Here is a 23,864-nt window from a genome sequence, read left to right as displayed (position 1 = left end):
GACAGAGCAGGTTCCACGGTATACAGCCTCAGCTATCTATATTATCTACAGGACAGAGCAGGTTCCACGGTATACAGCCTCAGCTATCTATTTTATCTACAGGACAGAGCAGGTTCCACGGTATACAGCCTCAGCTATCTATATTATCTACAGGACAGCAGGTTCCACGGTATACAGCCTCAGCTATCTATATTATCTACAGGACAGCAGGTTCCACGGTATACAGCCTCAGCTATCTATAATATCTACAGGACAGAGCAGGTTCCACGGTATACAGCCTCAGCTATCTATATTATCTACAGGACAGCAGGTTCCACGGTATACAGCCTCAGCTATCTATATTATCTACAGGACAGAGCAGGTTCCACGGTATACAGCCTCAGCTATCTATATTATCTACAGGACAGAGCAGGTTCCACGGTATTCAGCCTCAGCTATCTATATTATCTACAGGACAGAGCAGGTTCCACGGTATACAGCCTCAACACCATAGACAGTAGAATACATGGAGAGTGCTGTCCGTTTCAACACCATAGACAGTAGGCTACATGGAGAGTGCTGTTCGTTTCAACACCATAGACTGTAGACTACTTGGCTGTTTACTCCGTCTGCTGCTACGTTGTGTTGGTCTCTTTTTGCCTCAAGTGTTCTGGTACCTCAGAGCCCCCTGGGTAACCCCCTCCCTTCTCACGCTCACTATGTGTTCTGATACCTCAGAGCCTCCTGGATAACCCCCTCCCTTCTCACTCTCGCTATGTGTTCCAGTACCTCAGAGCCTCCTGGATAACCCCCTCCCTTCTCACTCTCGCTATGTGTTCCAGTACCTCAGAGCCTCCTGGATAACCCCCTCCCTTCTCACTCTCGCTATGTGTTCTGATACCTCAGAGCCTCCTGGATAACCCCCTCCCTTCTCACTCTCGCTATGTGTTCTGGGATATCCCGATTTACAAATTAAGCACTGAGTATAAATCTTGTTAGGGATAGGGTCTAGTTTCCTGAATATCCGCCTCTGACGTGCCCAAAGTAAACTGCCTGTTACTCAGGCCCAGAAGCCAGGATGTGCGTATAATTGGTATCATTGGATAGAAAACACTCTGAAGTGTCTAAAACTGTTAACATAATGTCTGAGACTATAACAGAATTGATATGGCAGGTTAAAATCCGAATCAAATCTGACCGTAAAATATATATTTTTTTGAGCTCCCTGTCTCTTATAATGGGTTCCTATTGTTTCTATATAAATCCGTCTCCCAGATTGCAATTCCTATGGCTTCCACTAGATGTCAACAGTCTTTATTAAAGGTATCAGGCTTGTTTTTTGAAAAACGAACAAGTATTTGGTGTTTTGGTAAGAAGAGCACCGGAACAATATCAGTCTTTCGGTGCGCAATGGAGAGGGCGCTCGCTTACTAATTCTCCTTTCCTATTGAACATACTACTTTCCGTATTAAATATTATAGTTTATTTACATTTTAGAGTACCTGAGGATTAAATAGAAATGTCGTTTGACTTGTTTGGACTCCTGTGTCTTCATGTTGAACGAGTGTATTGCTGAAATCGATGACGCCAACTAAACTGAATTTTGGGATATAAAGATGGATTTTATCTAACAAAACGACAATTCATGTTGTAGCTGGGACCCTTAGGATTGCAAACAGAGGAAGATCTTCAAAAGTAAGTGATTTATTTCGCATGGTATGTTTTCGCCATAAAGCCTTTTTGAAATCAGACAACGCAGACCAGACAAACCAGGCAACTAAACAATGTTTTGGTTTGTTTCTAGCTTGTTAGTTAAGTTAGCTGGTTAGCCAGTTCAAATATTTACCATAGCTGACAACATCTTAACTTTAGCTAATTGTTATTCATTATTACAGGACAATAAACTCAACACAAGATCATTATTTACAAGCTAATGGTGAGCTAATTACAGAAAATAGCTCATGGTTGTGTGTGTGACAAATAAATGCGGGGTATTCTACAAGATAATTTTATAAAGTGGACACTGTCTTGTTGGACTAACGTTATATCCTAATTTGACTTTGGTGCAAGTCATGTTGTTCTTCGCATTACCGTAAACAAACACTATATCAAATTAAATTTAAAAAGTTTATTCATCACATGCACAGGATACAGAAGGTGTAAACGGTACAGTGAAATTGTTAATTGCATAGTGGAGTCTTTTGTTCAGACATGTAGCTAGCTAGCTAAACAACGAACCATAATCCCGAATCATAACGTTACTATACTGCACCTACAAGTAGCTAAAGCTAACCGCCAACTAGGTTCAATGTTAGCTAGCTAGCTAACATTAGGCTATAACTAGCAAAGCAAATGGCTCTGAGATATCAATAATACTACAACACAGATCATACATATTAGCTAGCTAAACAACGAACGATAATCCAAACGGTACTACCATGCATGAATCTACAGATAATTAAAGTTAACCAAATAGGTTCAATGTTAGCTAGCTAGACTATAACTAGTGGTGCAAATAGTTTTCTGAGATGCGAAAAATATTACTACACAGATCATACACATAACGTTAGCTAGCAAGCCTGCCAGTTAACGTTAGCTAGCTAGCTAATAGTACGCTTCAACTTGTTACGAAAACATACAATATCAGAAAATGTAGCTAGCTAGACTCTCTTACCCATATACACGGATGAACGTTTCTCCCTCTCTGTCACGAATGCCATGGTTACCCTTAGTTTGAAGATGTAATCCGGAGACAACAGTGTTTTATACAACCTTCTGTGTTTTCTCTTTTCGACTCCCATCTCCTGGAGAGGTTCTAAATACAGATGAATCATTAATGACAGATATTAAAACATATCAATCTCCTCTCTCCACATGTCCTTAAATGACTATGTAAATATACTAACCTTAAGTTCAACGAAAGCCTTAATAATGACCCTGTTATTAAAGTTCAATAAAAGCAACAATTTAAAGACGCCACTGTTCATGCAGCTCTATACATTCAGTTCAGCGTCATATTATGAAGTACTATTTCGTTGTGAACAAATATAACTGACCAGGCATGCATAAATTAAGCAAATTCTGACCCTACAAAGGTCTCTTAGACCAGCATTGCCCTTTAGTATTTACAATATAACAAATCATATGTACAGTTGAAGTGGGGAGTTTACGTACACCTTAGCCAAATACATTTAAACTCAGTTTTTCACAATTCCTGACATTTAATCCTAGTAAAAATTCCCTGTCTTTTTATTTACAATATTTACAATATAACAAAAAAAAATCATATGTATATTTAGGAGTGACATCCCAAACGGAACCCTATTCCCTACACAAGTGCACTAGTTTTGACCAGAGACCTCTGTCCAAAGTAGTGCACTAAAAAGTGAATAGGGTGCAGCCATATATCATTCTCAGGTGGCCACGGGTGTCACTTTAAATAGAAGGAGTTGACTTTAACATATCCTATTAGGCACTGTACCGCACTCAGCTGCAACAGCCAATCAGGGATCCCGAGTGTGCCTATTGGCTGACGTTGCTGAGGATGCCTTGTGCTGCTTGATGGTGGTGGTGGTGGTGGTGGTGGTGGTGGGAGGGTTTATCTCATTCTATCTCTCACTTCTCTTCCATCCCCATCCATTCATCTGCTGTAGTCAGCAGAATACAGGAGGATGGGAGCAGAGTGTAGCACAGATACGGAGCTGGTTACACAGAGCATCCTGCAGGAGAGACAAGACCTGAGCTACAGAGCGGAGAAACAGAGAGAGAGATAGAAAGAGAGAGGGAGAAACAGAGAGAGAAAGAGATAAGCAGAGAGAGAATGAACGGATAGAAATACAAAGAGAAAGGGAGATCGAGAGAGAGAGATAAAGAGAAAGAGAAAGAGAGAGAGAGAGAGAGAGAGAGAGAGAGAGAGAAAGCAGACTGTCTGCCTTAGGACTACTGCAGCTGCACTAAATCTCTTGGCTGTCACGCCAGCACTCACCGGAGGGGAGAGGAAAGAGGAGAGAGGAGAGACAGGAAAGAGGAGAGAGGAGAGAGAGGAGAGAGAAGAGAGAGGGGGGAGGAGAGAGAGGAGAGAGGAAAGAGGAGAGAGAAGAGAAAGGAGAGAGGAAAGAGGAGAGAGAAGAGAGAGGAGAGTGAAGAGAAAGGGGAGAGGAAAGAGGAGAGAGAAGAGAGAGGAGAGAGGAAAGAGGAGAGTGAAGATAAAGGGGAGAGGAAAGAGGAGAGAGAAGAGAAAGGAGAGTGAAGAGAGAGGAGAGAGAAGAGAAAGGAGAGAGGAAAGAGGAGAGAGAAGAGAGAGGAGAGTGAAGAGAGAGGAGAGAGAAGAGAAAGGAGAGAGGAAAGAGGAGAGAGAAGAGAGAGGAGAGAGGAAAGAGGAGAGAGAAGAGAAAGGAGAGTGAAGATAAAGGGGAGAGGAAAGAGGAGAGAGAAGAGAGAGGAGAGTGAAGAGAGAGGAGAGAGAAGAGAAAGGAGAGAGGAAAGAGGAGAGAGAAGAGAAAGGAGAGAGGAAAGAGGAGAGAGAAGAGAATGGAGAGTGAAGAGAGAGGAGAGAGAAGAGAAAGGAGAGTGATTTCATGAAGGATTTCATTGGTACGGTATCTGGGACAAATAGCGATGGGTACCCAACAAGACCGTCTGTCACCAGATCAAACTTAAAAGGAAAACTGGAGGAAATTCAAAGTTTGTTTGGATCATCCATTGGATTGCTCCTGTCTATCTTCTCCTGAAATATTTGATTCTACCTTTCTGTTTCCTTGAGTAAAATGAAGGAGAAGAGAGAGTGCAGGATAACCCTGTGACTGTCTGCTTCCTAAAAGATGAACCAACGATACAGTAGGAGGAGGATTTCTGACTGACTGATTTCCTACTCAGTATTTTCTAACTGACTGACTCTTTGCCCTTTGCTCTCCACTGTCCTGTCCTATCCGAGCACCACCACCCCTCTCTGCATACACTCCCACTGCTCGGCGGGACAACACACTCATGGTGGATGCTAAGGGCCGGAACATGAAATGCCTGACCTTCCTCTTGATGCTCCCAGAGTCCGTCAAGAGCAAGTCACCGAGCTCTAAGAGCTCCAAAAAGGCAGTAAACGGCAGCAGCGCTGCCGGGGGCAGCACCGGGTCCAGGCTGCCTCCGGCGTGTTACGAGATCATTACTCTGAAGAACAAGAAGAAAGGGAAGATGGCAGATATTTTCTCTAGCACTAAGAAGCAGGGTGAAGGGTCGTCCACCAACACAGCGCAGGAGTACCAACAACAGAACCTGAATAACAACAATACCGTTCAGAACTGTAACTGGCAGGGGCTGTACTCTACTATACGAGAGAGGTAGGTGACACTAACTAACTAACTCATATACCAGAGATAGGTGACACTAACTAACTAACTCATATACCAGAGGTAGGTGACACTAACTAACTAACTCATATACCAGAGGTAGGTGACACTAACTAACTAACTCATATACCAGAGAGATAGGTGACACTAACTAACTAACTAACTAACTAACTCATATACCAGAGATAGGTGACACTAACTAACTAACTCATATACCAGAGAGATAGGTGACACTAACTAACTAACTAACTAACTCATATACCAGAGATAGGTGACACTAACTAACTAACTCATATACCAGAGAGATAGGTGACACTAACTAACTAACTCATATACCAGAGATAGGTGACACTAACTAACTAATATACGAGAGAGGTAGGTGACACTAACTAACTAACTCATATACCAGAGATAGGTGACACTAACTAACTAACTCATATACCAGAGATAGGTGACACTAACTAACTAACTAACTCATATACCAGAGATAGGTGGCAGTAACTAACTAATATTTGAGAGAGGTAGGTGACACTAACTAACTAACTCATATACCAGAGATAGGTGACACTAACTAACTAATATTTGAGAGAGGTAGGTGACACTAACTAACTAATATACGAGAGAGATAGGTGACACTAACTAACTAACTCATATACCAGAGATAGGTGACACTAACTAACTAACTAACTCATATACCAGAGATAGGTGGCACTAACTAACTAACTCATATACCAGAGAGATAGGTGACACTAACTAACTAACTAACTAAATAACTCATATACCAGAGATAGGTGACACTAACTAACTAACTAACTAACTAACTCATATACCAGAGATAGGTGACACTAACTAACTAACTCATATACCAGAGAGGTAGGTGACACTAACTAACTCATATACTAGAGAGGTAGGTGACACTAACTAACTAACTCATATACCAGAGAGATAGGTGACACTAACTAACTAACTCATATACCAGAGATAGGTGACACTAACTAACTAATATTTGAGAGAGGTAGGTGACACTAACTAACTAATATACGAGAGAGATAGGTGACACTAACTAACTAATATTTGAGAGAGGTAGGTGACACTAACTAACTAATATACGAGAGAGATAGGTGACACTAACTAACTAACTAACTCATATACCAGAGATAGGTGACACTAACTAACTAACTAACTCATATACCAGAGATAGGTGGCAGTAACTAACTCATATACCAGAGATAGGTGACACTAACTAACTAACTAACTAACTAACTAACTAACTAACTAACTAACTAACTAACTAACTAACTAACTAACTAACTAACTAACTAACTAACTAACTAACTAACTAACTAACTAACTAACTCATATACCAGAGATAGGTGACACTAACTAACTCATATACCAGAGAGATAGGTGACACTAACTAACTAACTAACTAACTAACTAACTAACTAACTAACTAACTAACTCATATACCAGAGGTAGGTGACACTAACTAACTAACTCATATACCAGAGAGATAGGTGACAATAACTAACTAACTCATATACCAGAGGTAGGTGACACTAACTAACTAACTCATATACCAGAGATAGGTGACACTAACTAACGAACTAACTCATATACCAGAGATAGGTGACACTAACTAACTAATATTTGAGAGAGGTAGGTGACACTAACTAACTAATATACGAGAGAGATAGGTGACACTAACTAACTAACTAACTCATATACCAGAGATAGGTGACACTAACTAACTAACTAACTAACTAACTAACTAACTAACTAACTAACTAACTAACTAACTAACTAACTAACTAACTAACTAACTCATATACCAGAGATAGGTGGCAGTAACTAACTCATATACCAGAGATAGGTGACACTAACTAACTAACTAACTAACTAACTAACTAACTAACTAACTAACTAACTAACTAACTAACTAACTAACTAACTAACTAACTAACTAACTAACTAACTAACTAACTAACTAACTAACTAACTCATATACCAGAGGTAGGTGACACTAACTAACTAACTAACTAACTCATATACCAGAGATAGGTGACACTAATTAACTCATATACCAGAGAGATAGGTGACACTAACTAACTAACTAACTAACTAACTCATATACCAGAGATAGGTGACACTAACTAACTCATATACCAGAGAGATAGGTGACACTAACTAACTAACTAACTAACTAACTCATATACCAGAGATAGGTGACACTAACTAACTCATATACCAGAGAGATAGGTGACACTAACTAACTAACTAACTCATATACCAGAGGTAGGTGACACTAACTAACTCATATACTAGAGAGGTAGGTGACACTAACTAACTAACTCATATACCAGAGAAATAGATGACACTAACTAACTAACTCATATACCAGAGATAGGTGACACTAACTAACTAACTAACTCATATACCAGAGGTAGGTGACACTAACTAACTCATATACTAGAGAGGTAGGTGACACTAACTAACTAACTCATATACCAGAGAAATAGATGACACTAACTAACTAACTCATATACCAGAGATAGGTGACACTAACTAACTCATATACTAGAGATAGGTGACACTAACTAACTAACTCATATACCAGAGATAGGTGACACTAACTAACTCATATACTAGAGAGATAGGTGACACTAACTAACTAACTCATATACCAGAGATAGGTGACACTAACTAACTAACTCATATACCAGAGAGATAGGTGACACTAACTAACTAACTCATATACCAGAGATAGGTGACACTAACTAACTAACTCATATACCAGGGGTAGGTGACACTAACTAACTAATATACTAGAGAGGTAGGTGACACTAACTAACTCATATTCACTAGCTTCTTGGAGTGTAGCACCTCACCATTTGGATGTCGACACTTTGCTGTTCTGGGTCAGGTCCCAGGCTGGGCAGAGACCAGGTGTCACGTCCTGACCATAGTAAGTTGTTATTTTCTATGGTAGAGTAGGTCAGGGCGTGACAGGGGGTGTTTGTCTGTTTTTTGTATTTCTAAGTTCAGTTTCTAGTTTTGTATTTCTAGGTTGGTTTTTGTTTGGCATGACCTCCAATTAGAGGCAGCCGGTTGTCGTTGTCTCTAATTGGAGGTAATATTTAAGTTGATGTTTGTCCCACTTGTTTTTTGTGGGTGATTATATTTTGTGAGTAGTGTTTGTTCCTCCTGCGTCACAGTTTGTTGTTTTGTCTTTCAGTTTATTTTTTGTATTGCATTAAGTTTCACAGTTTAATAAATATGTGGAACAAAACAGACGCTGCATTTTGGTCCGATCATTCAAACAGCCGTGACAGAATCACCCACCGTAAAAGGACCAAGCAGCGTGAGAGAAGGTACCTGGAGTCGTGGACGTGGGAAGAAATCCTGGATGGGAAGGGACCCTGGAGCCAGGTTGGGGAGTATCGTCGCCCAAAGGAGGAATTAGAGGAAGCCAAGAGGGAGCGACGATATTATGAGGCACTGTATCCTCCAATAGGCAAGGCGGAGGTTTTTTGGGGGGGGCATACGGGGAGTTTGTCGAGGTCAGGGGGAGCCCTGACCTAACTTCCTGGGCGTATCGGAGAGAGCCATGGAGTAAACCGGAGCCAGTCAGGGAGTCAAGCGCGGAGCTCGACGCTAGATTCCGGAGAGAGGTACTGGCAGAAAGGACACTGCGGAGCGGGCATGCTGAGGGGCGAGCAATGCAGTATGGTGTGATGCGCACTATGTCGCCCATACGCACTCACAGTCCGGTGCGGTCGGTACAAGCTCCTCAATGTTTCCGTGCGAGAGTTGGCCCTGCAGCCAGGAAGAAGTGCGCCGGCTCAATGTATCTGGTCTCCAGTGCGGCTCTTCGGCCCAGGATATCCTACCCCTGCTCCACGCACGGTACCCCTCATTCCCCTGCAGAGCCCAGTTCGTCCTGTGCCAGCGCTCCGCCCTTGCCGGGCTAGAGCCAGCATCGAGCCAGGACGGGTTGTGCTAGCCCTAAGCACCAGACCTCCAGTAAGCCTCCATGGCCCAATATGTCCGGTGCCTGCTCCGCACACTCTTCCTCCAGTGCGCCCCACTATCCCAGGCAGCCCGGAGCCTCCAGCGATGCTCCTCAGCCAGGAGCCTCCAGCGATGCTCCTCAGCCAGGAGCCTCCAGCAACGCTCCTCAGCCCGGAGCCTCCAGCGACGCTCCTCAGCCCGTAGCCCCCAGCGACGCTCCTCAGCCCGGAGCCTCCAGCGACGCTACTCAGCCCGGAGCCTCCAGCGACGGACATACAGAAGCGGGGGATCAGAGGGCGGTGGGGGTACTACGCCTGGAACCAGAGCAGCCGCCATAGACATTAGTCACCCACTCTACCCTCCCTTTGTGTTTTGGTTTATTCATACCATACCGTAACCTCAGCATCTTCTAGAAACAGAGACCAGGGAATCATACTGTAACGGAACCTCATTATTTTCTAGAACAGAGACCAGGGAATAATACTGGCCTGAGCCTCAGGTCTGGAGGAAACCTTGCACCATCCCTACGGTGGTGGCAGCATCGTGCTGTGGGGATTTTTTTCAGCAATGGGAACCGGGAGACTAGTCAAGATCGAGGGAAAGAGGAACGGAGCAAAGTACTGAGAGATCCTTGGTGAAAACCTGCTCCAGAGCGCTCAGGACATCAGACTGGAGCTAAGATTTACCTTCCAACGGGATAACGATCCTAAGCACACAGCCAAGACAACGCAGGAGTGGCTTTGGGAAACAAGCCTCTGCCCAGCCATTTGCAAAAATTTCTGAAAGCCAGTTTTCGCTTTGTCATTATGGAGTATTGTGCTTAGATTGATGAGGGGAAAAAAACGATTTAATACATTTTAGAATAAGGTTGTAACGTAACAAAAATGTGGAAAAAGTCAAGGGGTCTGAATACTTTCTGAATGCACTGTATTTACAACTGCAACAGTGATGAATGGGGGGGTTAGCTCATCTGGTAGAGTGGCGTTGGTGACCGTGCTTTCTTTTTGTAATCTATGATCGTTCGGAGCCCCTGGAACACACGCCTTGTGTTCGACCCCGCTGAATTGCATATTTGTACTGTTCAACCAAACTATTGCCTCGGTTACCTTTCCCTGTTTATAAACAGCATCTCTCTCTTCAGTTTTCTACAAGGCTGCTATCAATCCACAATTTTTGGGGGGTATGTTTTGAAAGATACTATCGGTATCACGTCTTCTATTAATTTTTAGATGAATTCGGTGACTGAGTCGGCGTATTCATTGACATTATCTTCAGAGGCGACACGGGAACATATTCCAGTCCACGTGATCAAAACCGTTTCGGAAGTGTGAATTCTGATTGGTCGGACCAATGCTGTACAGACTTGATCACCGGAACTTCCCTCTTGAGTCTTTGTTTGTAGGCGGGGAGAAGCAAGATGGAGTCGTGGTCAGATTTTACGAAAGGAGGACGGGAGAGGAGCTTATACCCATGTCGAAAGGTGTGCAACAGTGGTAAAGGGTAGAATTTCTACGAGTTAGACAGTTGATGTGTTGGTAATCATTTGGGAGCATGGTTCTGAAATTACTTTTGTTAAAGTCCCCCGCAACAATGAACGCTGCCTCCGAGAATGTGGTCTCCAGTTTGTGGCAACGTCATAGGATGCCACCTTTCCAAGTCAGTTTGTCAAAGTTCTGCCCTGCTAGAGCTGCCCCGGTCAACTGTAAGTGCTGTTATTGTGAACTGAAAATGTCTAGGAGCAACAACGGCTCAGTTGCGAAAGTGGTAGGCCACACAAGCTCACAGAATGGGACTGCTGAGTGCTGAAGCGCGTGGCGTGTAAATATCGTCTGTCCTGAGTTGCAACACTCACTACCGAGGTCTGCATCTGAAAGCAACATTAGCACAACAGCTGTTCGTCGGGAGCTTCATGCATTAGGTTTCCGTGGCCAAGAAGCCGCATACAAAACTAAGATCACCATGCGCAATGCCAAGCGTTGGCTGGCGTGGAGTAAAGCTCACCTCCATTGGACTCTGGAGCAGTGGAAACATGTTCTCTGGAGTGATGAGTCACGCTTCACCATCTGGCAACCGAATCTGGGTTTGGTGGATGCCAAGATAATGCTAACTGCCCCAATGCATAGTGCCAACTGTAAAGTTTGGTGGAGCAGGAATAATGGTCTGGGGCTGTTTGTCATGTTTCGGGCTAGGCCCCTTTGTTCCAGTGAAGGGAAATCTTAACGCTACAGCATACAATGACATTCTATACGATTTTATGCTTCTAACTTTGTAGCAACAGTTTTGAGATGGCCCTTTTTTCAACCCCATTTCTCAACTTTGGTATGAATAGGAACACCGACCCTGCCCGTCCTCACTAATGCTCTTGTGGCTGAATAGAATCTAGTGACCTAGTGGAAAGCCTTCCTAGAAGAGTGGAGGCTGTTACAGCAGCAAAGGGCAGATCAACTCCATATTAATACCAATGATTTTGGAATGAGATGTTGGACGGGCAGGTGTCCACATACTGTTGGTCATGTAGTGTATTAGTGTATGAGAGTTACTCTTAGCATAGACCACAGGTGAAGTACTTTGATTTTCCTCTGGTCTGTTTTTCAGAAACTCTGTGATGTTCAACAATGAGTTGATGGCCGACGTTCACTTCGTAGTGGGACAGACAGGAGGGACTCAGAGACTTCCAGGACACAGGGTAAGTGTAACCAACGGGGATTGAACCCTTCTCCTGATCGGCACGGTCCAAGGGTGATATTTGAGATTAAGGTAGGGATAATGTATCACTAGAGCATGATTTCAAATAACCTCCGCGACATAAGACCTTTTACCTAGCTGTCCTCCGCTACATAAGACTTTTATCTAACTGTCCTCCGCTACATAAGACTTTTATCTAACTGTCCTCCGCTACATAAGACTTTTATCTAGCTGTCCTCCGCTACATAAGACTTTTATCTAACTGTCCTCCGCTACATAAGACTTTTATCTAACTGTCCTCCGCTACAGAAGACTTTTATCTAACTGTCCTCCGCTACAGAAGACTTTTATCTAACTGTCCTCCACTACATAAGACTTTTATCTAACTGTCCTCCGCTACATAAGACTTTTATCTAACTGTCCTCCACTACAGAAGACTTTTATCTAACTGTCCTCCGCTACAGAAGACTTTTATCTAACTGTCCTCCACTACATAAGACTTTTATCTAACTGTCCTCCGCTACATAAGACTTTTATCTAACTGTCCTCCGCTACAGAAGACTTTTATCTAACTGTCCTCCGCTACAGAAGACTTTTATCTAGCTGTCCTCCGCGATGTAAGACTTTTATCTAACTGTCCTCCGCGACAGAAGACTTTTATCTAACTGTCCTCCGCTACATAAGACTTTTATCTAACTGTCCTCCGCTACATAAGACTTTTATCTAACTGTCCTCCGCTACATAAGACTTTTATCTAACTGTCCTCCGCTACATAAGACTTTTATCTAACTGTCCTCCACTACATAAGACTTTTATCTAACTGTCCTCCGCTACAGAAGACTTTTATCTAACTGTCCTCCGCGACATAAGACTTTTATCTAACTGTCCTCCACTACATAAGACTTTTATCTAACTGTCCTCCGCTACATAAGACTTTTATCTAACTGTCCTCCGCTACATAAGACTTTTATCTAACTGTCCTCCACTACATAAGACTTTTATCTAACTGTCCTCCGCTACATAAGACTTTTATCTAACTGTCCTCCGCTACAGAAGACTTTTACCTAGCTGTCCTCCGCTACATAAGACTTTTATCTAACTGTCCTCCGCTACATAAGACTTTTATCTAACTGTCCTCCGCTACATAAGACTTTTATCTAGCTGTCCTCCACTACAGAAGACTTTTATCTAACTGTCCTCCACGACATAAGACTTTTATCTAACTGTCCTCCGCTACATAAGACTTTTATCTAACTGTCCTCCGCGACAGAAGACTTTTATCTAACTGTCCTCCACTACAGAAGACTTTTATCTAGCTGTCCTCCGCTACATAAGACTTTTATCTAACTGTCCTCCACTACAGAAGACTTTTATCTAACTGTCCTCCACTACATAAGACTTTTATCTAACTGTCCTCCGCTACATAAGACTTTTATCTAACTGTCCTCCACTACATAAGACTTTTATCTAGCTGTCCTCCACTACATAAGACTTTTATCTAACTGTCCTCCGCGACATAAGACTTTTATCTAACTGTCCTCCGCGACAGAAGACTTTTATCTAACTGTCCTCCGCTACAGAAGACTTTTATCTAACTGTCCTCCGCTACAGAAGACTTTTATCTAACTGTCCTCCACTACATAAGACTTTTATCTAACTGTCCTCCGCTACATAAGACTTTTATCTAACTGTCCTCCACTACAGAAGACTTTTATCTAACTGTCCTCCGCTACAGAAGACTTTTATCTAACTGTCCTCCACTACATAAGACTTTTATCTAACTGTCCTCCGCTACATAAGACTTTTATCTAACTGTCCTCCGCTACAGAAGACTTTTATCTAACTGTCCTCCGCTACATAAGACTTTTACCTAGCTGTCCTCCGCGATGTAAGACTTTTATCTAACTGTCCTCCGCGACATAAGACTTTTATCTAACTGTCCTCCGCTACATAAGACTTTTATCTAACTGTCCTCCGCGACAGAAGACTTTTATCTAACTGTCCTCCACTACAGAAGACTTTTATCTAGCTGTCCTCCGCTACATAAGACTTTTATCTAACTGTCCTCCACTACAGAAGACTTTTATCTAACTGTCCTCCACTACATAAGACTTTTATCTAACTGTCCTCCGCTACATAAGACTTTTATCTAACTGTCCTCCACTACATAAGACTTTTATCTAGCTGTCCTCCACTACATAAGACTTTTATCTAACTGTCCTCCGCGACATAAGACTTTTATCTAACTGTCCTCCACTACATAAGACTTTTACCTAGCTGTCCTCCGCGATGTAAGACTTTTATCTAACTGTCCTCCGCGACATAAGACTTTTATCTAACTGTCCTCCGCTACAGAAGACTTTTATCTAACTGTCCTCCGCTACAGAAGACTTTTATCTAACTGTCCTCCACTACATAAGACTTTTATCTAACTGTCCTCCGCGACAGAAGACTTTTATCTAACTGTCCTCCGCTACATAAGACTTTTATCTAACTGTCCTCCGCTACATAAGACTTTTATCTAACTGTCCTCCACTACAGAAGACTTTTATCTAGCTGTCCTCCGCTACATAAGACTTTTATCTAACTGTCCTCCACTACAGAAGACTTTTATCTAACTGTCCTCCACTACATAAGACTTTTATCTAACTGTCCTCCGCTACAGAAGACTTTTATCTAGCTGTCCTCCACTACATAAGACTTTTATCTAACTGTCCTCCGCGACATAAGACTTTTATCTAACTGTCCTCCGCGACAGAAGACTTTTATCTAACTGTCCTCCGCTACAGAAGACTTTTATCTAACTGTCCTCCGCTACAGAAGACTTTTATCTAACTGTCCTCCACTACATAAGACTTTTATCTAACTGTCCTCCGCTACATAAGACTTTTATCTAACTGTCCTCCACTACAGAAGACTTTTATCTAACTGTCCTCCGCTACAGAAGACTTTTATCTAACTGTCCTCCACTACATAAGACTTTTATCTAACTGTCCTCCGCTACATAAGACTTTTATCTAACTGTCCTCCGCTACAGAAGACTTTTATCTAACTGTCCTCCGCTACATAAGACTTTTACCTAGCTGTCCTCCGCGATGTAAGACTTTTATCTAACTGTCCTCCGCGACATAAGACTTTTATCTAACTGTCCTCCGCTACATAAGACTTTTATCTAACTGTCCTCCGCGACAGAAGACTTTTATCTAACTGTCCTCCACTACAGAAGACTTTTATCTAGCTGTCCTCCGCTACATAAGACTTTTATCTAACTGTCCTCCACTACAGAAGACTTTTATCTAACTGTCCTCCACTACATAAGACTTTTATCTAACTGTCCTCCGCTACATAAGACTTTTATCTAACTGTCCTCCACTACATAAGACTTTTATCTAGCTGTCCTCCACTACATAAGACTTTTATCTAACTGTTCTCCGCGACATAAGACTTTTATCTAACTGTCCTCCACTACATAAGACTTTTACCTAGCTGTCCTCCGCGATGTAAGACTTTTATCTAACTGTCCTCCGCGACATAAGACTTTTATCTAACTGTCCTCCGCTACAGAAGACTTTTATCTAACTGTCCTCCGCTACAGAAGACTTTTATCTAACTGTCCTCCACTACATAAGACTTTTATCTAACTGTCCTCCGCGACAGAAGACTTTTATCTAACTGTCCTCCGCTACATAAGACTTTTATCTAACTGTCCTCCGCTACATAAGACTTTTATCTAACTGTCCTCCACTACAGAAGACTTTTATCTAGCTGTCCTCCGCTACATAAGACTTTTATCTAACTGTCCTCCACTACAGAAGACTTTTATCTAACTGTCCTCCACTACATAAGACTTTTATCTAACTGTCCTCCGCTACATAAGACTTTTATCTAACTGTCCTCCACTACATAAGACTTTTATCTAGCTGTCCTCCACTACATAAGACTTTTATCTAACTGTCCTCCGCGACATAAGACTTTTATCTAACTGTCCTCCGCGACAGAAGACTTTTATCTAACTGTCCTCCGCTACAGAAGACTTTTATCTAACTGTCCTCCGCTACAGAAGACTTTTATCTAACTGTCCTCCGCTACAGAAGACTTTTATCTAACTGTCCTCCACTACATAAGACTTTTATCTAACTGTCCTCCGCTACATAAGACTTTTATCTAACTGTCCTCCGCTACAGAAGACTTTTATCTAACTGTCCTCCGCTACATAAGACTTTTACCTAGCTGTCCTCCGCGATGTAAGACTTTTATCTAACTGTCCTCCGCGACATAAGACTTTTATCTAACTGTCCTCCGCTACATAAGACTTTTATCTAACTGTCCTCCGCGACAGAAGACTTTTATCTAACTGTCCTCCACTACAGAAGACTTTTATCTAGCTGTCCTCCGCTACATAAGACTTTTATCTAACTGTCCTCCGCTACAGAAGACTTTTATCTAACTGTCCTCCACTACATAAGACTTTTATCTAACTGTCCTCTGCGACAGAAGACTTTTATCTAACTGTCCTCCGCTACATAAGACTTTTATCTAACTGTCCTCCGCTACATAAGACTTTTATCTAACTGTCCTCCACTACATAAGACTTTTATCTAACTGTCCTCCGCGACAGAAGACTTTTATCTAACTGTCCTCCGCTACATAAGACTTTTATCTAACTGTCCTCCACTACATAAGACTTTTATCTAACTGTCCTCCGCTACAGAAGACTTTTATCTAACTGTCCTCCGCTACATAAGACTTTTATCTAACTGTCCTCCGCGACATAAGACTTTTATCTAACTGTCTCACCAGTGATCCAGAGGACAATAAAAATAACAACTAATCATAACTAATTTACCCAGAGCTGGTTCTTTGTATCATTACTGTTAGTATTATTACTGTTAGTATCATTACTGTTAGTATCATTACTGTTAGTATCATTACTGTTAGTATCATTACTGTTAGTATTATTACTGTTAGTATTATTACTGTTAGTATCATTACTGTTAGTATCATTACTGTTAGTATCATTACTGTTTGTATTATTACTGTTAGTATCATTACTGTTAGTATCATTACTGTTAGTATCATTACTGTTAGTATCATTACTGTTAGTATCATTACTGTTAGTATCATTACTGTTAGTATCATTACTGTTATTATTATTACATCTGTTGGATACTGTTTAGAGAGACTACATCATCATCATCATCATCATCATCATCATCATCATCATCCAGTTCTGTCTCACCATCTCTTCTCTCTCTCCAACAGTATGTTCTCGCTGTTGGCAGTTCGGTGTTCCATGCCATGTTTTATGGAGAGCTTGCGGAAAACAAGGATGAAATCCGGATTCCGGACATGGAGCCTGCAGCATTCCTGGCAATGTTGAAGTAAGGAAGAAGTCCTCTCGTCTTCTTACCTCCATATATTTCTCCTGTTCAACTCCCTCTATTTCTGAATTCCAAATTGAACCTTTCTCTCTCATTCTTGTTCTCATCTCTCTCATTGTTGTTCCTCTCTCTCTCTCTCTCTCTCATTCTTGTTCCTCTCTCTCTCTCTCTCTCTCTCTCTCTCTCTCTCATTCTTGTTCTTCTCTCTCTCTCTCTCTCTCATTCCTCTCATTCTTGTTCTTCTCTCTCTCTCTCTCTCTCATTCCTCTCATTCTTGTTCCTCTTTCTCTCTCTCTCTCATTCCTCTCATTCTTGTTCCTCTCTCTCTCATTCCTCTCATTCTTGTTCCTCTCTCTCTCTCTCTCTCTCTCTCTCTCTCTCTCTCTCTCTCTCGTATCTCGTGTATCAAACTGTAGCTAGAGCCCTATTGTCCCTGGTTAAATATAGTGCAATATGAAAAGGAACAGGGTACCACTTGGAACGCAAACACAGTGTTGAAAATGTACACGGATAATGTTTTAGGCCTTGGGATGTAGGTGGGGAGGTCAGTCTAGAATAAATTCAGTGCAAGAAAAGGCACTGATTTCTCTATCTAATATTTTCACACAGCTTATTTTTCTGCAGTACATTAATCAATCATCAAATAACAAGAGTCAAATAAAAAAATAACTGACAATTTTTTTTTTATATATATATTATTGTAATTATTATTCTAATAACCACCCCTCTACCTGTCCCTGTCCCCAGGTACATCTACTGTGATGAGATAGACCTGAGTGCTGACACAGTGCTGGCTACGCTCTACACGGCTAAGAAGTACATTGTGCCCCACCTGGTCAGAGCCTGCGTTAACTTTCTGGAGACTAGCCTTTCAGCCAAGAACGCCTGCGTCCTGCTGTCACAGAGCTGTTTGTTTGAGGAGCCCAAGTTGACGCAGCGTTGCTGGGAGGTGAGAAACCTTTGTGAATATTGTATTGACAAGGAGGCGGTGAGAAACCTTTGTGAATAATGTATCGATAAGGAGGTAGTTTTACTTCTGACAGCATTTATTGGAAAGAAGATGGGTCACAATAATATAGTAGTAGTTTCAGGAACATCTTTCCTAAGATAGAACAGGATATGTTACATTATGTATGTAATCGTATTATGTATAGTATTATGTACTACATTATGGGTACTACTTATAATGCTACTAATATACTCTAAACAAAAAAATATAAAATCAAAATGCAACAATTTTAAAGATGACTTGAGTTACAGTTCATATAAAGAAATCAGTCAATTGAAATAAATTAATTAGGCTGAAATCTATGGATATCACATGACTGGGAATACAGATATGCATCTGTTGGTCGGGGCGAGGATCAGAAAACCAGTCAGTATCTGGTGTGACCAACATTTGCCTCATGCAGTGCGACACATCTCCTTCACATAGAGTTAATCAGGCTGTTGATTGTGGCCTGTGGAATGTTGTCCCACTCCTCATCAATGGCTGTGTGAAGTTGCTGGATATTGGCGGGAACTTGAACACACTGTCGTACATGTCGATTCAGAGCATCCCAAACATGCTCAATCAGTGACATGTCTGGTGAGTATGCAGGCCTTGGAAGAAGTAGGACGTTTTCAGCTCCCAGGAATTGTGTACAGATCCTTGCGACATGACGCTGTGCATTATTATGCTGAAACATGAGGTGTTGGGGGTGGCTGAACGGCACGACAATGGTCCTCAGGATCTCATCACGGTATCTCTGTGTATTCAAATTGCCGTAGATAAAATGCAATTGTGCTCGTTGTTTTTTTGTTTTTTTTTACATGTATTTAACCCCTTATTTTTGGTTCTAAACAGTCTCCATATATACTTCCATAACTTTTTTCAACTGGTACCGGGGGACCATCAGTCGAGTCTCGGGGGACCTTCAGACGAGTCGCGGGGGACCTTCAGACGAGTCGCGGGGGACCATCAGTCGAGTCTCGGGGGACCATCAGACGAGTCTTGGGGGACCTTCAGACGAGTCGCGGGGGACCTTCAGACGAGTGTAGGGGGACCTTCAGACGAGTCTCGGGGGACCTTCAGACGAGTTGCGGGGGACCTTCAGACGAGTGTAGGGGGACCTTCAGACGAGTCGCGGGGGACCTTCAGACGAGTCTCGGGGGACCTTCAGACGAGTCTCGGGGGACCTTCAGACGAGTCGCGGGGGACCTTCAGACGAGTCGCGGGGGACCTTCAGACGAGTCTCGGGGGACCTTCAGACGAGTCGCGGGGGACCTGTGGGAGTCCTAAAACAAAACAACAATATGTGCGTGGTCGTGAGAGTCTTATCTTTCCACAGAGGGGTCATATTGATATTAGTATGTAGCCCAAACGGTTTGGACGCTACAGACAGAAGTTGGCTGATTGGCTGTACCGACTTAGACGAGTCCCAAGACACTTGTTGGGGTCGTAGGGCAAAACGGAGAACAAACCGTTCGGACGCTACAGATGATTTTATGAGGAGACCGCTTTTAGGGACTCATGGTCTGACAAACACTACTCTATCTCTGTAACCTTTCACCACAGATGTGGACTGATGCAGTGGACAGAGACGCATCAAGCTCTAGCTTAAATTGCAAAATAGATTTCCTCGGGGGTGCAAACATCGACCTTAGGGGGTTAATCTTGATATATTTAATCAGCTTCTTGATATGCCACATCTGTCAGGTGGAAGGTTTATCTTGGCAAAGGAGAAATGCTTCCTAACAAGGATGTAAACAAATTTGTGCACAACATTTTAGAAAAATAAGCTTTTTGTGCATATGGAACATTTCTGGAATCTTTTATTACATCTCATAAAACATGGGAACAACACTTTACATGTTGTGTTTTTTATTTTTGATCATTGATATTTTGGGCTAAAATTAATTTATCACTGATGTTGTCTGTTATCTTGAATTTGACCAGTGTGTTGTCTTTGCATGCTGAAGAAGGATGTGGCCAAAAAAACGCATCTGTAGCCTACAGATTATTCATGCTGTCCATCCTCATCCCACCAGGTGATTGATGCCCAGGCAGAGCTAGCCCTGCGGTCAGAGGGTTTCACTGACATCGACTCCCAGACACTAGAGAGTATCCTCCAGAGAGAGACCCTCAACGCCAAAGAGGAGGTGGTGTTCGAGGCAGCTCTGAGCTGGGCCGAGGCAGAGTGTCAGAGACAGGACCTCACCACCTCCATAGACAACAAACGCAAGGTACTACTAACGGGATTACAGCAACAATGCCAGTGACTAGCAACACAACATTTTAGCCATTATGGCAAGAGGTTGACGAGGTTGCTAGGTGTTGTGTGAAGGTCACTGCATTCTCTTATGAAAGTAGTTATTGATGATATCTTATGCTGATCTATGATAGTCTGGCATGTTTGTATGGCTCCTCAGTTTCTAGTGTGTTAAGTATTTAGGGTTTACTAGGTGTGGTTTTAATATATGCAGTTGAAGTCGGAAGTTTACATACACTTAGGTTGGAGTCATTAAAACTTGTTTTTCAACCACTCCACAAATTTCTTGTTAACAAACTATAGTTTTGGCAAGTCGGTTAGGACATCTACTTTGTGCATGACACAAGTAATTTTTCCAACAATTGTTTACAGACAGATTACTTCACTTATAATTCACTGTATCACAATTCCGGTGGTCAGAAGTTTACATACACTAAGTTGACTCTGCCTTTAAACAGAAAATTATGTCATGGCTTTAGAAGCTTCTGATAGGCTAATTGACATCATTTGAGTCAATTGGAGGTGTACCTGTGGATGTATTTCAAGGCCTACCTTCAAACTCAGTGCCTCTTTGCTTGACATCATGGGAAAATCAAAAGAAATCAGCCAAAACCTCAGAAAATAAATAGTAGAACTCCACAGGTCTGGTTCATCCTTGGGAGCAATTTCCAAATGCCTGAAGGTACCACCTTCATCTGTATAAACAATTTCTGTGGGCAGAACTGAAAAAGCGTGTGCGAGCAAGGAGGCCTACAAACCTGATTCAGTTACACCAGCTCTGTCAGGAGGAATGGGCCAAAATTCACCAAACTTATTGTGGGAAGCTTGTGGAAGGCTACCCGAAACATTTGACCCAAGTTAAACAATTTAAAAGCAATGTTACCAAATACGAATTGAGTGTATGTAAACTTCTGACCCACTGGGAATGTGATGAAAGAAATAAAAGCTGAAATAAATCATTATCTCTACTATTATTCTGACATTTCACATTCTTAAAATAAAGTGGTGATCCTAACTGACCTAAGACGGGGAATTTAAATGTAGACAGGGAGTTTAAATGTATTTGGCTAAGGTGTATATAAACTTCCGACTTCAACTGTATATATATTTTTGAATGAATGAATCAACTATCTTTCTTTTTTAGGTGCTGGGCAAGGCCGTATTCCTCATCCGCATTCCCACCATGACATTGGACGACTTTGCCAATGGTGCCGCTCAATCAGGCGTCCTGACCCTGAACGAAACCAACGACATCTTCCTGTGGTACACCGCTGCCAAGAAACCGGACCTCCAGTTCGCCAGCCAACCACGGAAGGGCCTGTCTCCTCAGCAATGCCACCGTTTCCAGTCCTGTGCCTACCGGAGCAACCAGTGGCGCTACCGGGGACGCTGTGACAGCATTCAGTTCACCGTGGACAAACGCATCTTCATCGCCGGGTTCGGCCTCTACGGCTCCAGCTGTGGATCGGCGGAGTACTCGGCTAAGATTGAGCTCAAACGCCAGGGCCTTCTCCTAGGACAGAACCTGAGTAAATACTTCTCTGACGGTTCTAGCAACACGTTCCCCGTGTGGTTTGAGTACCCCGTGCAGATAGAACCGGATATGTTCTACACGGCCAGCGTGGTGCTGGATGGGAGCGAGTTGAGTTACTTTGGACAGGAAGGCATGACGGAGGTGCAGTGTGGGAAGGTGACGTTTCAGTTCCAGTGTTCGTCAGACAGTACCAATGGAACCGGAGTCCAAGGGGGACAGATACCTGAACTCATCTTCTACACATAAAGAAACCTAATGCCTAATGTGTACCTTCTGTCACCATCCACATGTCTGGTTCCGCGTCCACTCACCTCCTTGGAAAAGTATCCCATGAAACATGTGCGGACGGGAGCGGGAACGTTCAATATTGCAACATTTTGTTTGAGTGGCCTTGTGCGGAAGAGGAAGATATGAATTATAGACCACGTCATTAGTTTGGCAGTAAAATGACCTAGAAGGCCTCATGGGTGGAATGTAATTAATATTTTTCATAATTGCATAATTAATTAACATTATTTTTTTTTTTTTAAACTGCAGAAAATCCAGGGTTTGTATGTCAAATGGTGTTGTGATATTTCCGTCTTCTGTGATGTGTATAAATTGTAATATTGGAATGCAACCTCAAAATGTAATAGATTTCAACTCGATATCATGATACAGGTGTCTTCTCTTTTTTTCAGCCCATAACCATGTCTGTGAGGTGTATACTTTTGTAGATGTGTTTACTGCTACCAATAAATACTCTGTGTGACCCTGTTTTAGCCCACCGCACAAAAATGTTTTAATGGTTGGATGGTCAAAATGTCTGCTGACTGAGAATGGATTTAGTTTCTAGGTTTATTTTTTTACTTTATTTGCAAGTGCTGGAAGTCTTTATGATAGTGGACCCATTACTGTCTTGGACAGATATTTTCTTTGCACATAGTGTCAATATTATTTGGATTTCTCTCTTTCTGTACGTGCGAAACAACAGATATAGAAATTGTGAATTTGAAAAACGCGTAATTGAGGATTCTGTTTTGGTGCTGTTGGTCCCGCACTCGGTGCCATGAGTTCTTAATCTTAAAAAATAGAGTCTCTAACATCTCAACGGAACTGAAGAGGATTCAAAATCATGACATGTTTCTACTGTATGTATAGGGATCGTGCAAGTGTACGTGCAAAGTTCCAGACGGATAACTTGAAGTATGAGCGAACTACATGACATTTAGCGTGAAGTCACCCAGGTACATTTGGGCAAATTGTGAAGCAGACATTTGCATTCATATAAAACATTTCTGAAAGAATATCGTCAAATCTGTATACTTGGACTTTGATTTAGCTTTTCCAGTATTAGTAGCCATATTATAAGTTCAACATTTGCAAAACAACCAGTTTTCATAACTTCATAACTCTGAATATTCTTATAATTTCTGTCCAAAATTAAAAGGCGTACTGTTGTACAAGGTTAGTAGCTACATTTTACGACAGATAGATACATGGTTTCCGGATACTCCCGTAGAGCCCAGCTCATTGGCTATCTAGCTAACTTTGTTTGACCCCGATTGGTTCAAGTGAAGACCGCCTGCGTCATCGGCGTGCCATGAAGGTGTCACTCTCTGACCAAATATGGTGTCCTATAGGATATACTACACCCCTAATGATATAGTGAAGTCTGGTTACCTTCTAGGATCTCTGAGGA

At 42.2% G+C, this 23,864-nt stretch overlaps 1 protein-coding gene across 1 annotated transcript; it reads left to right on the top strand.

The window, feature by feature from the left end:
* The first annotated feature begins 3,606 nt into the window (after nt 1–3,606).
* On the top strand, nt 3,607–22,939 carry LOC106589979 (BTB/POZ domain-containing protein 3). Its single transcript, XM_014180455.3, has 6 exons — nt 3,607–5,312; nt 11,928–12,018; nt 17,280–17,398; nt 18,146–18,347; nt 20,429–20,623; nt 21,794–22,939. Exons 1-6 carry the CDS (start codon nt 4,966–4,968, stop codon nt 22,427–22,429), a joined length of 1,590 nt encoding a protein of 529 aa, XP_014035930.1. The 5' UTR covers nt 3,607–4,965; the 3' UTR covers nt 22,430–22,939.
* Nucleotides 22,940–23,864: the final 925 nt, after the last annotated feature.

Source organism: Salmo salar, chromosome 28 (genome assembly GCF_965601325.2).
Source record: "Salmo salar chromosome 28, fSalSal1, whole genome shotgun sequence".
Classification (NCBI taxonomy): Eukaryota; Metazoa; Chordata; class Actinopteri; order Salmoniformes; family Salmonidae; genus Salmo; species Salmo salar.
This window is presented reverse-complemented; position numbering and strand designations above follow the sequence as displayed.

Excerpts from the sequence above, each read along its gene's own strand:
- LOC106589979 (XM_014180455.3), top strand. The coding sequence starts at position 4,966 with ATGGTGGATGCTAAGGGCCGGAACATGAAATGCCTGACCTTCCTCTTG. Across the intron at positions 17,399-18,145 it reads GCATTCCTGGCAATGTTGAA|GTACATCTACTGTGATGAGA; the intron begins GTAAGGAAGAAG and ends CCCTGTCCCCAG. Across the intron at positions 20,624-21,793 it reads CCATAGACAACAAACGCAAG|GTGCTGGGCAAGGCCGTATT; the intron begins GTACTACTAACG and ends TTTCTTTTTTAG.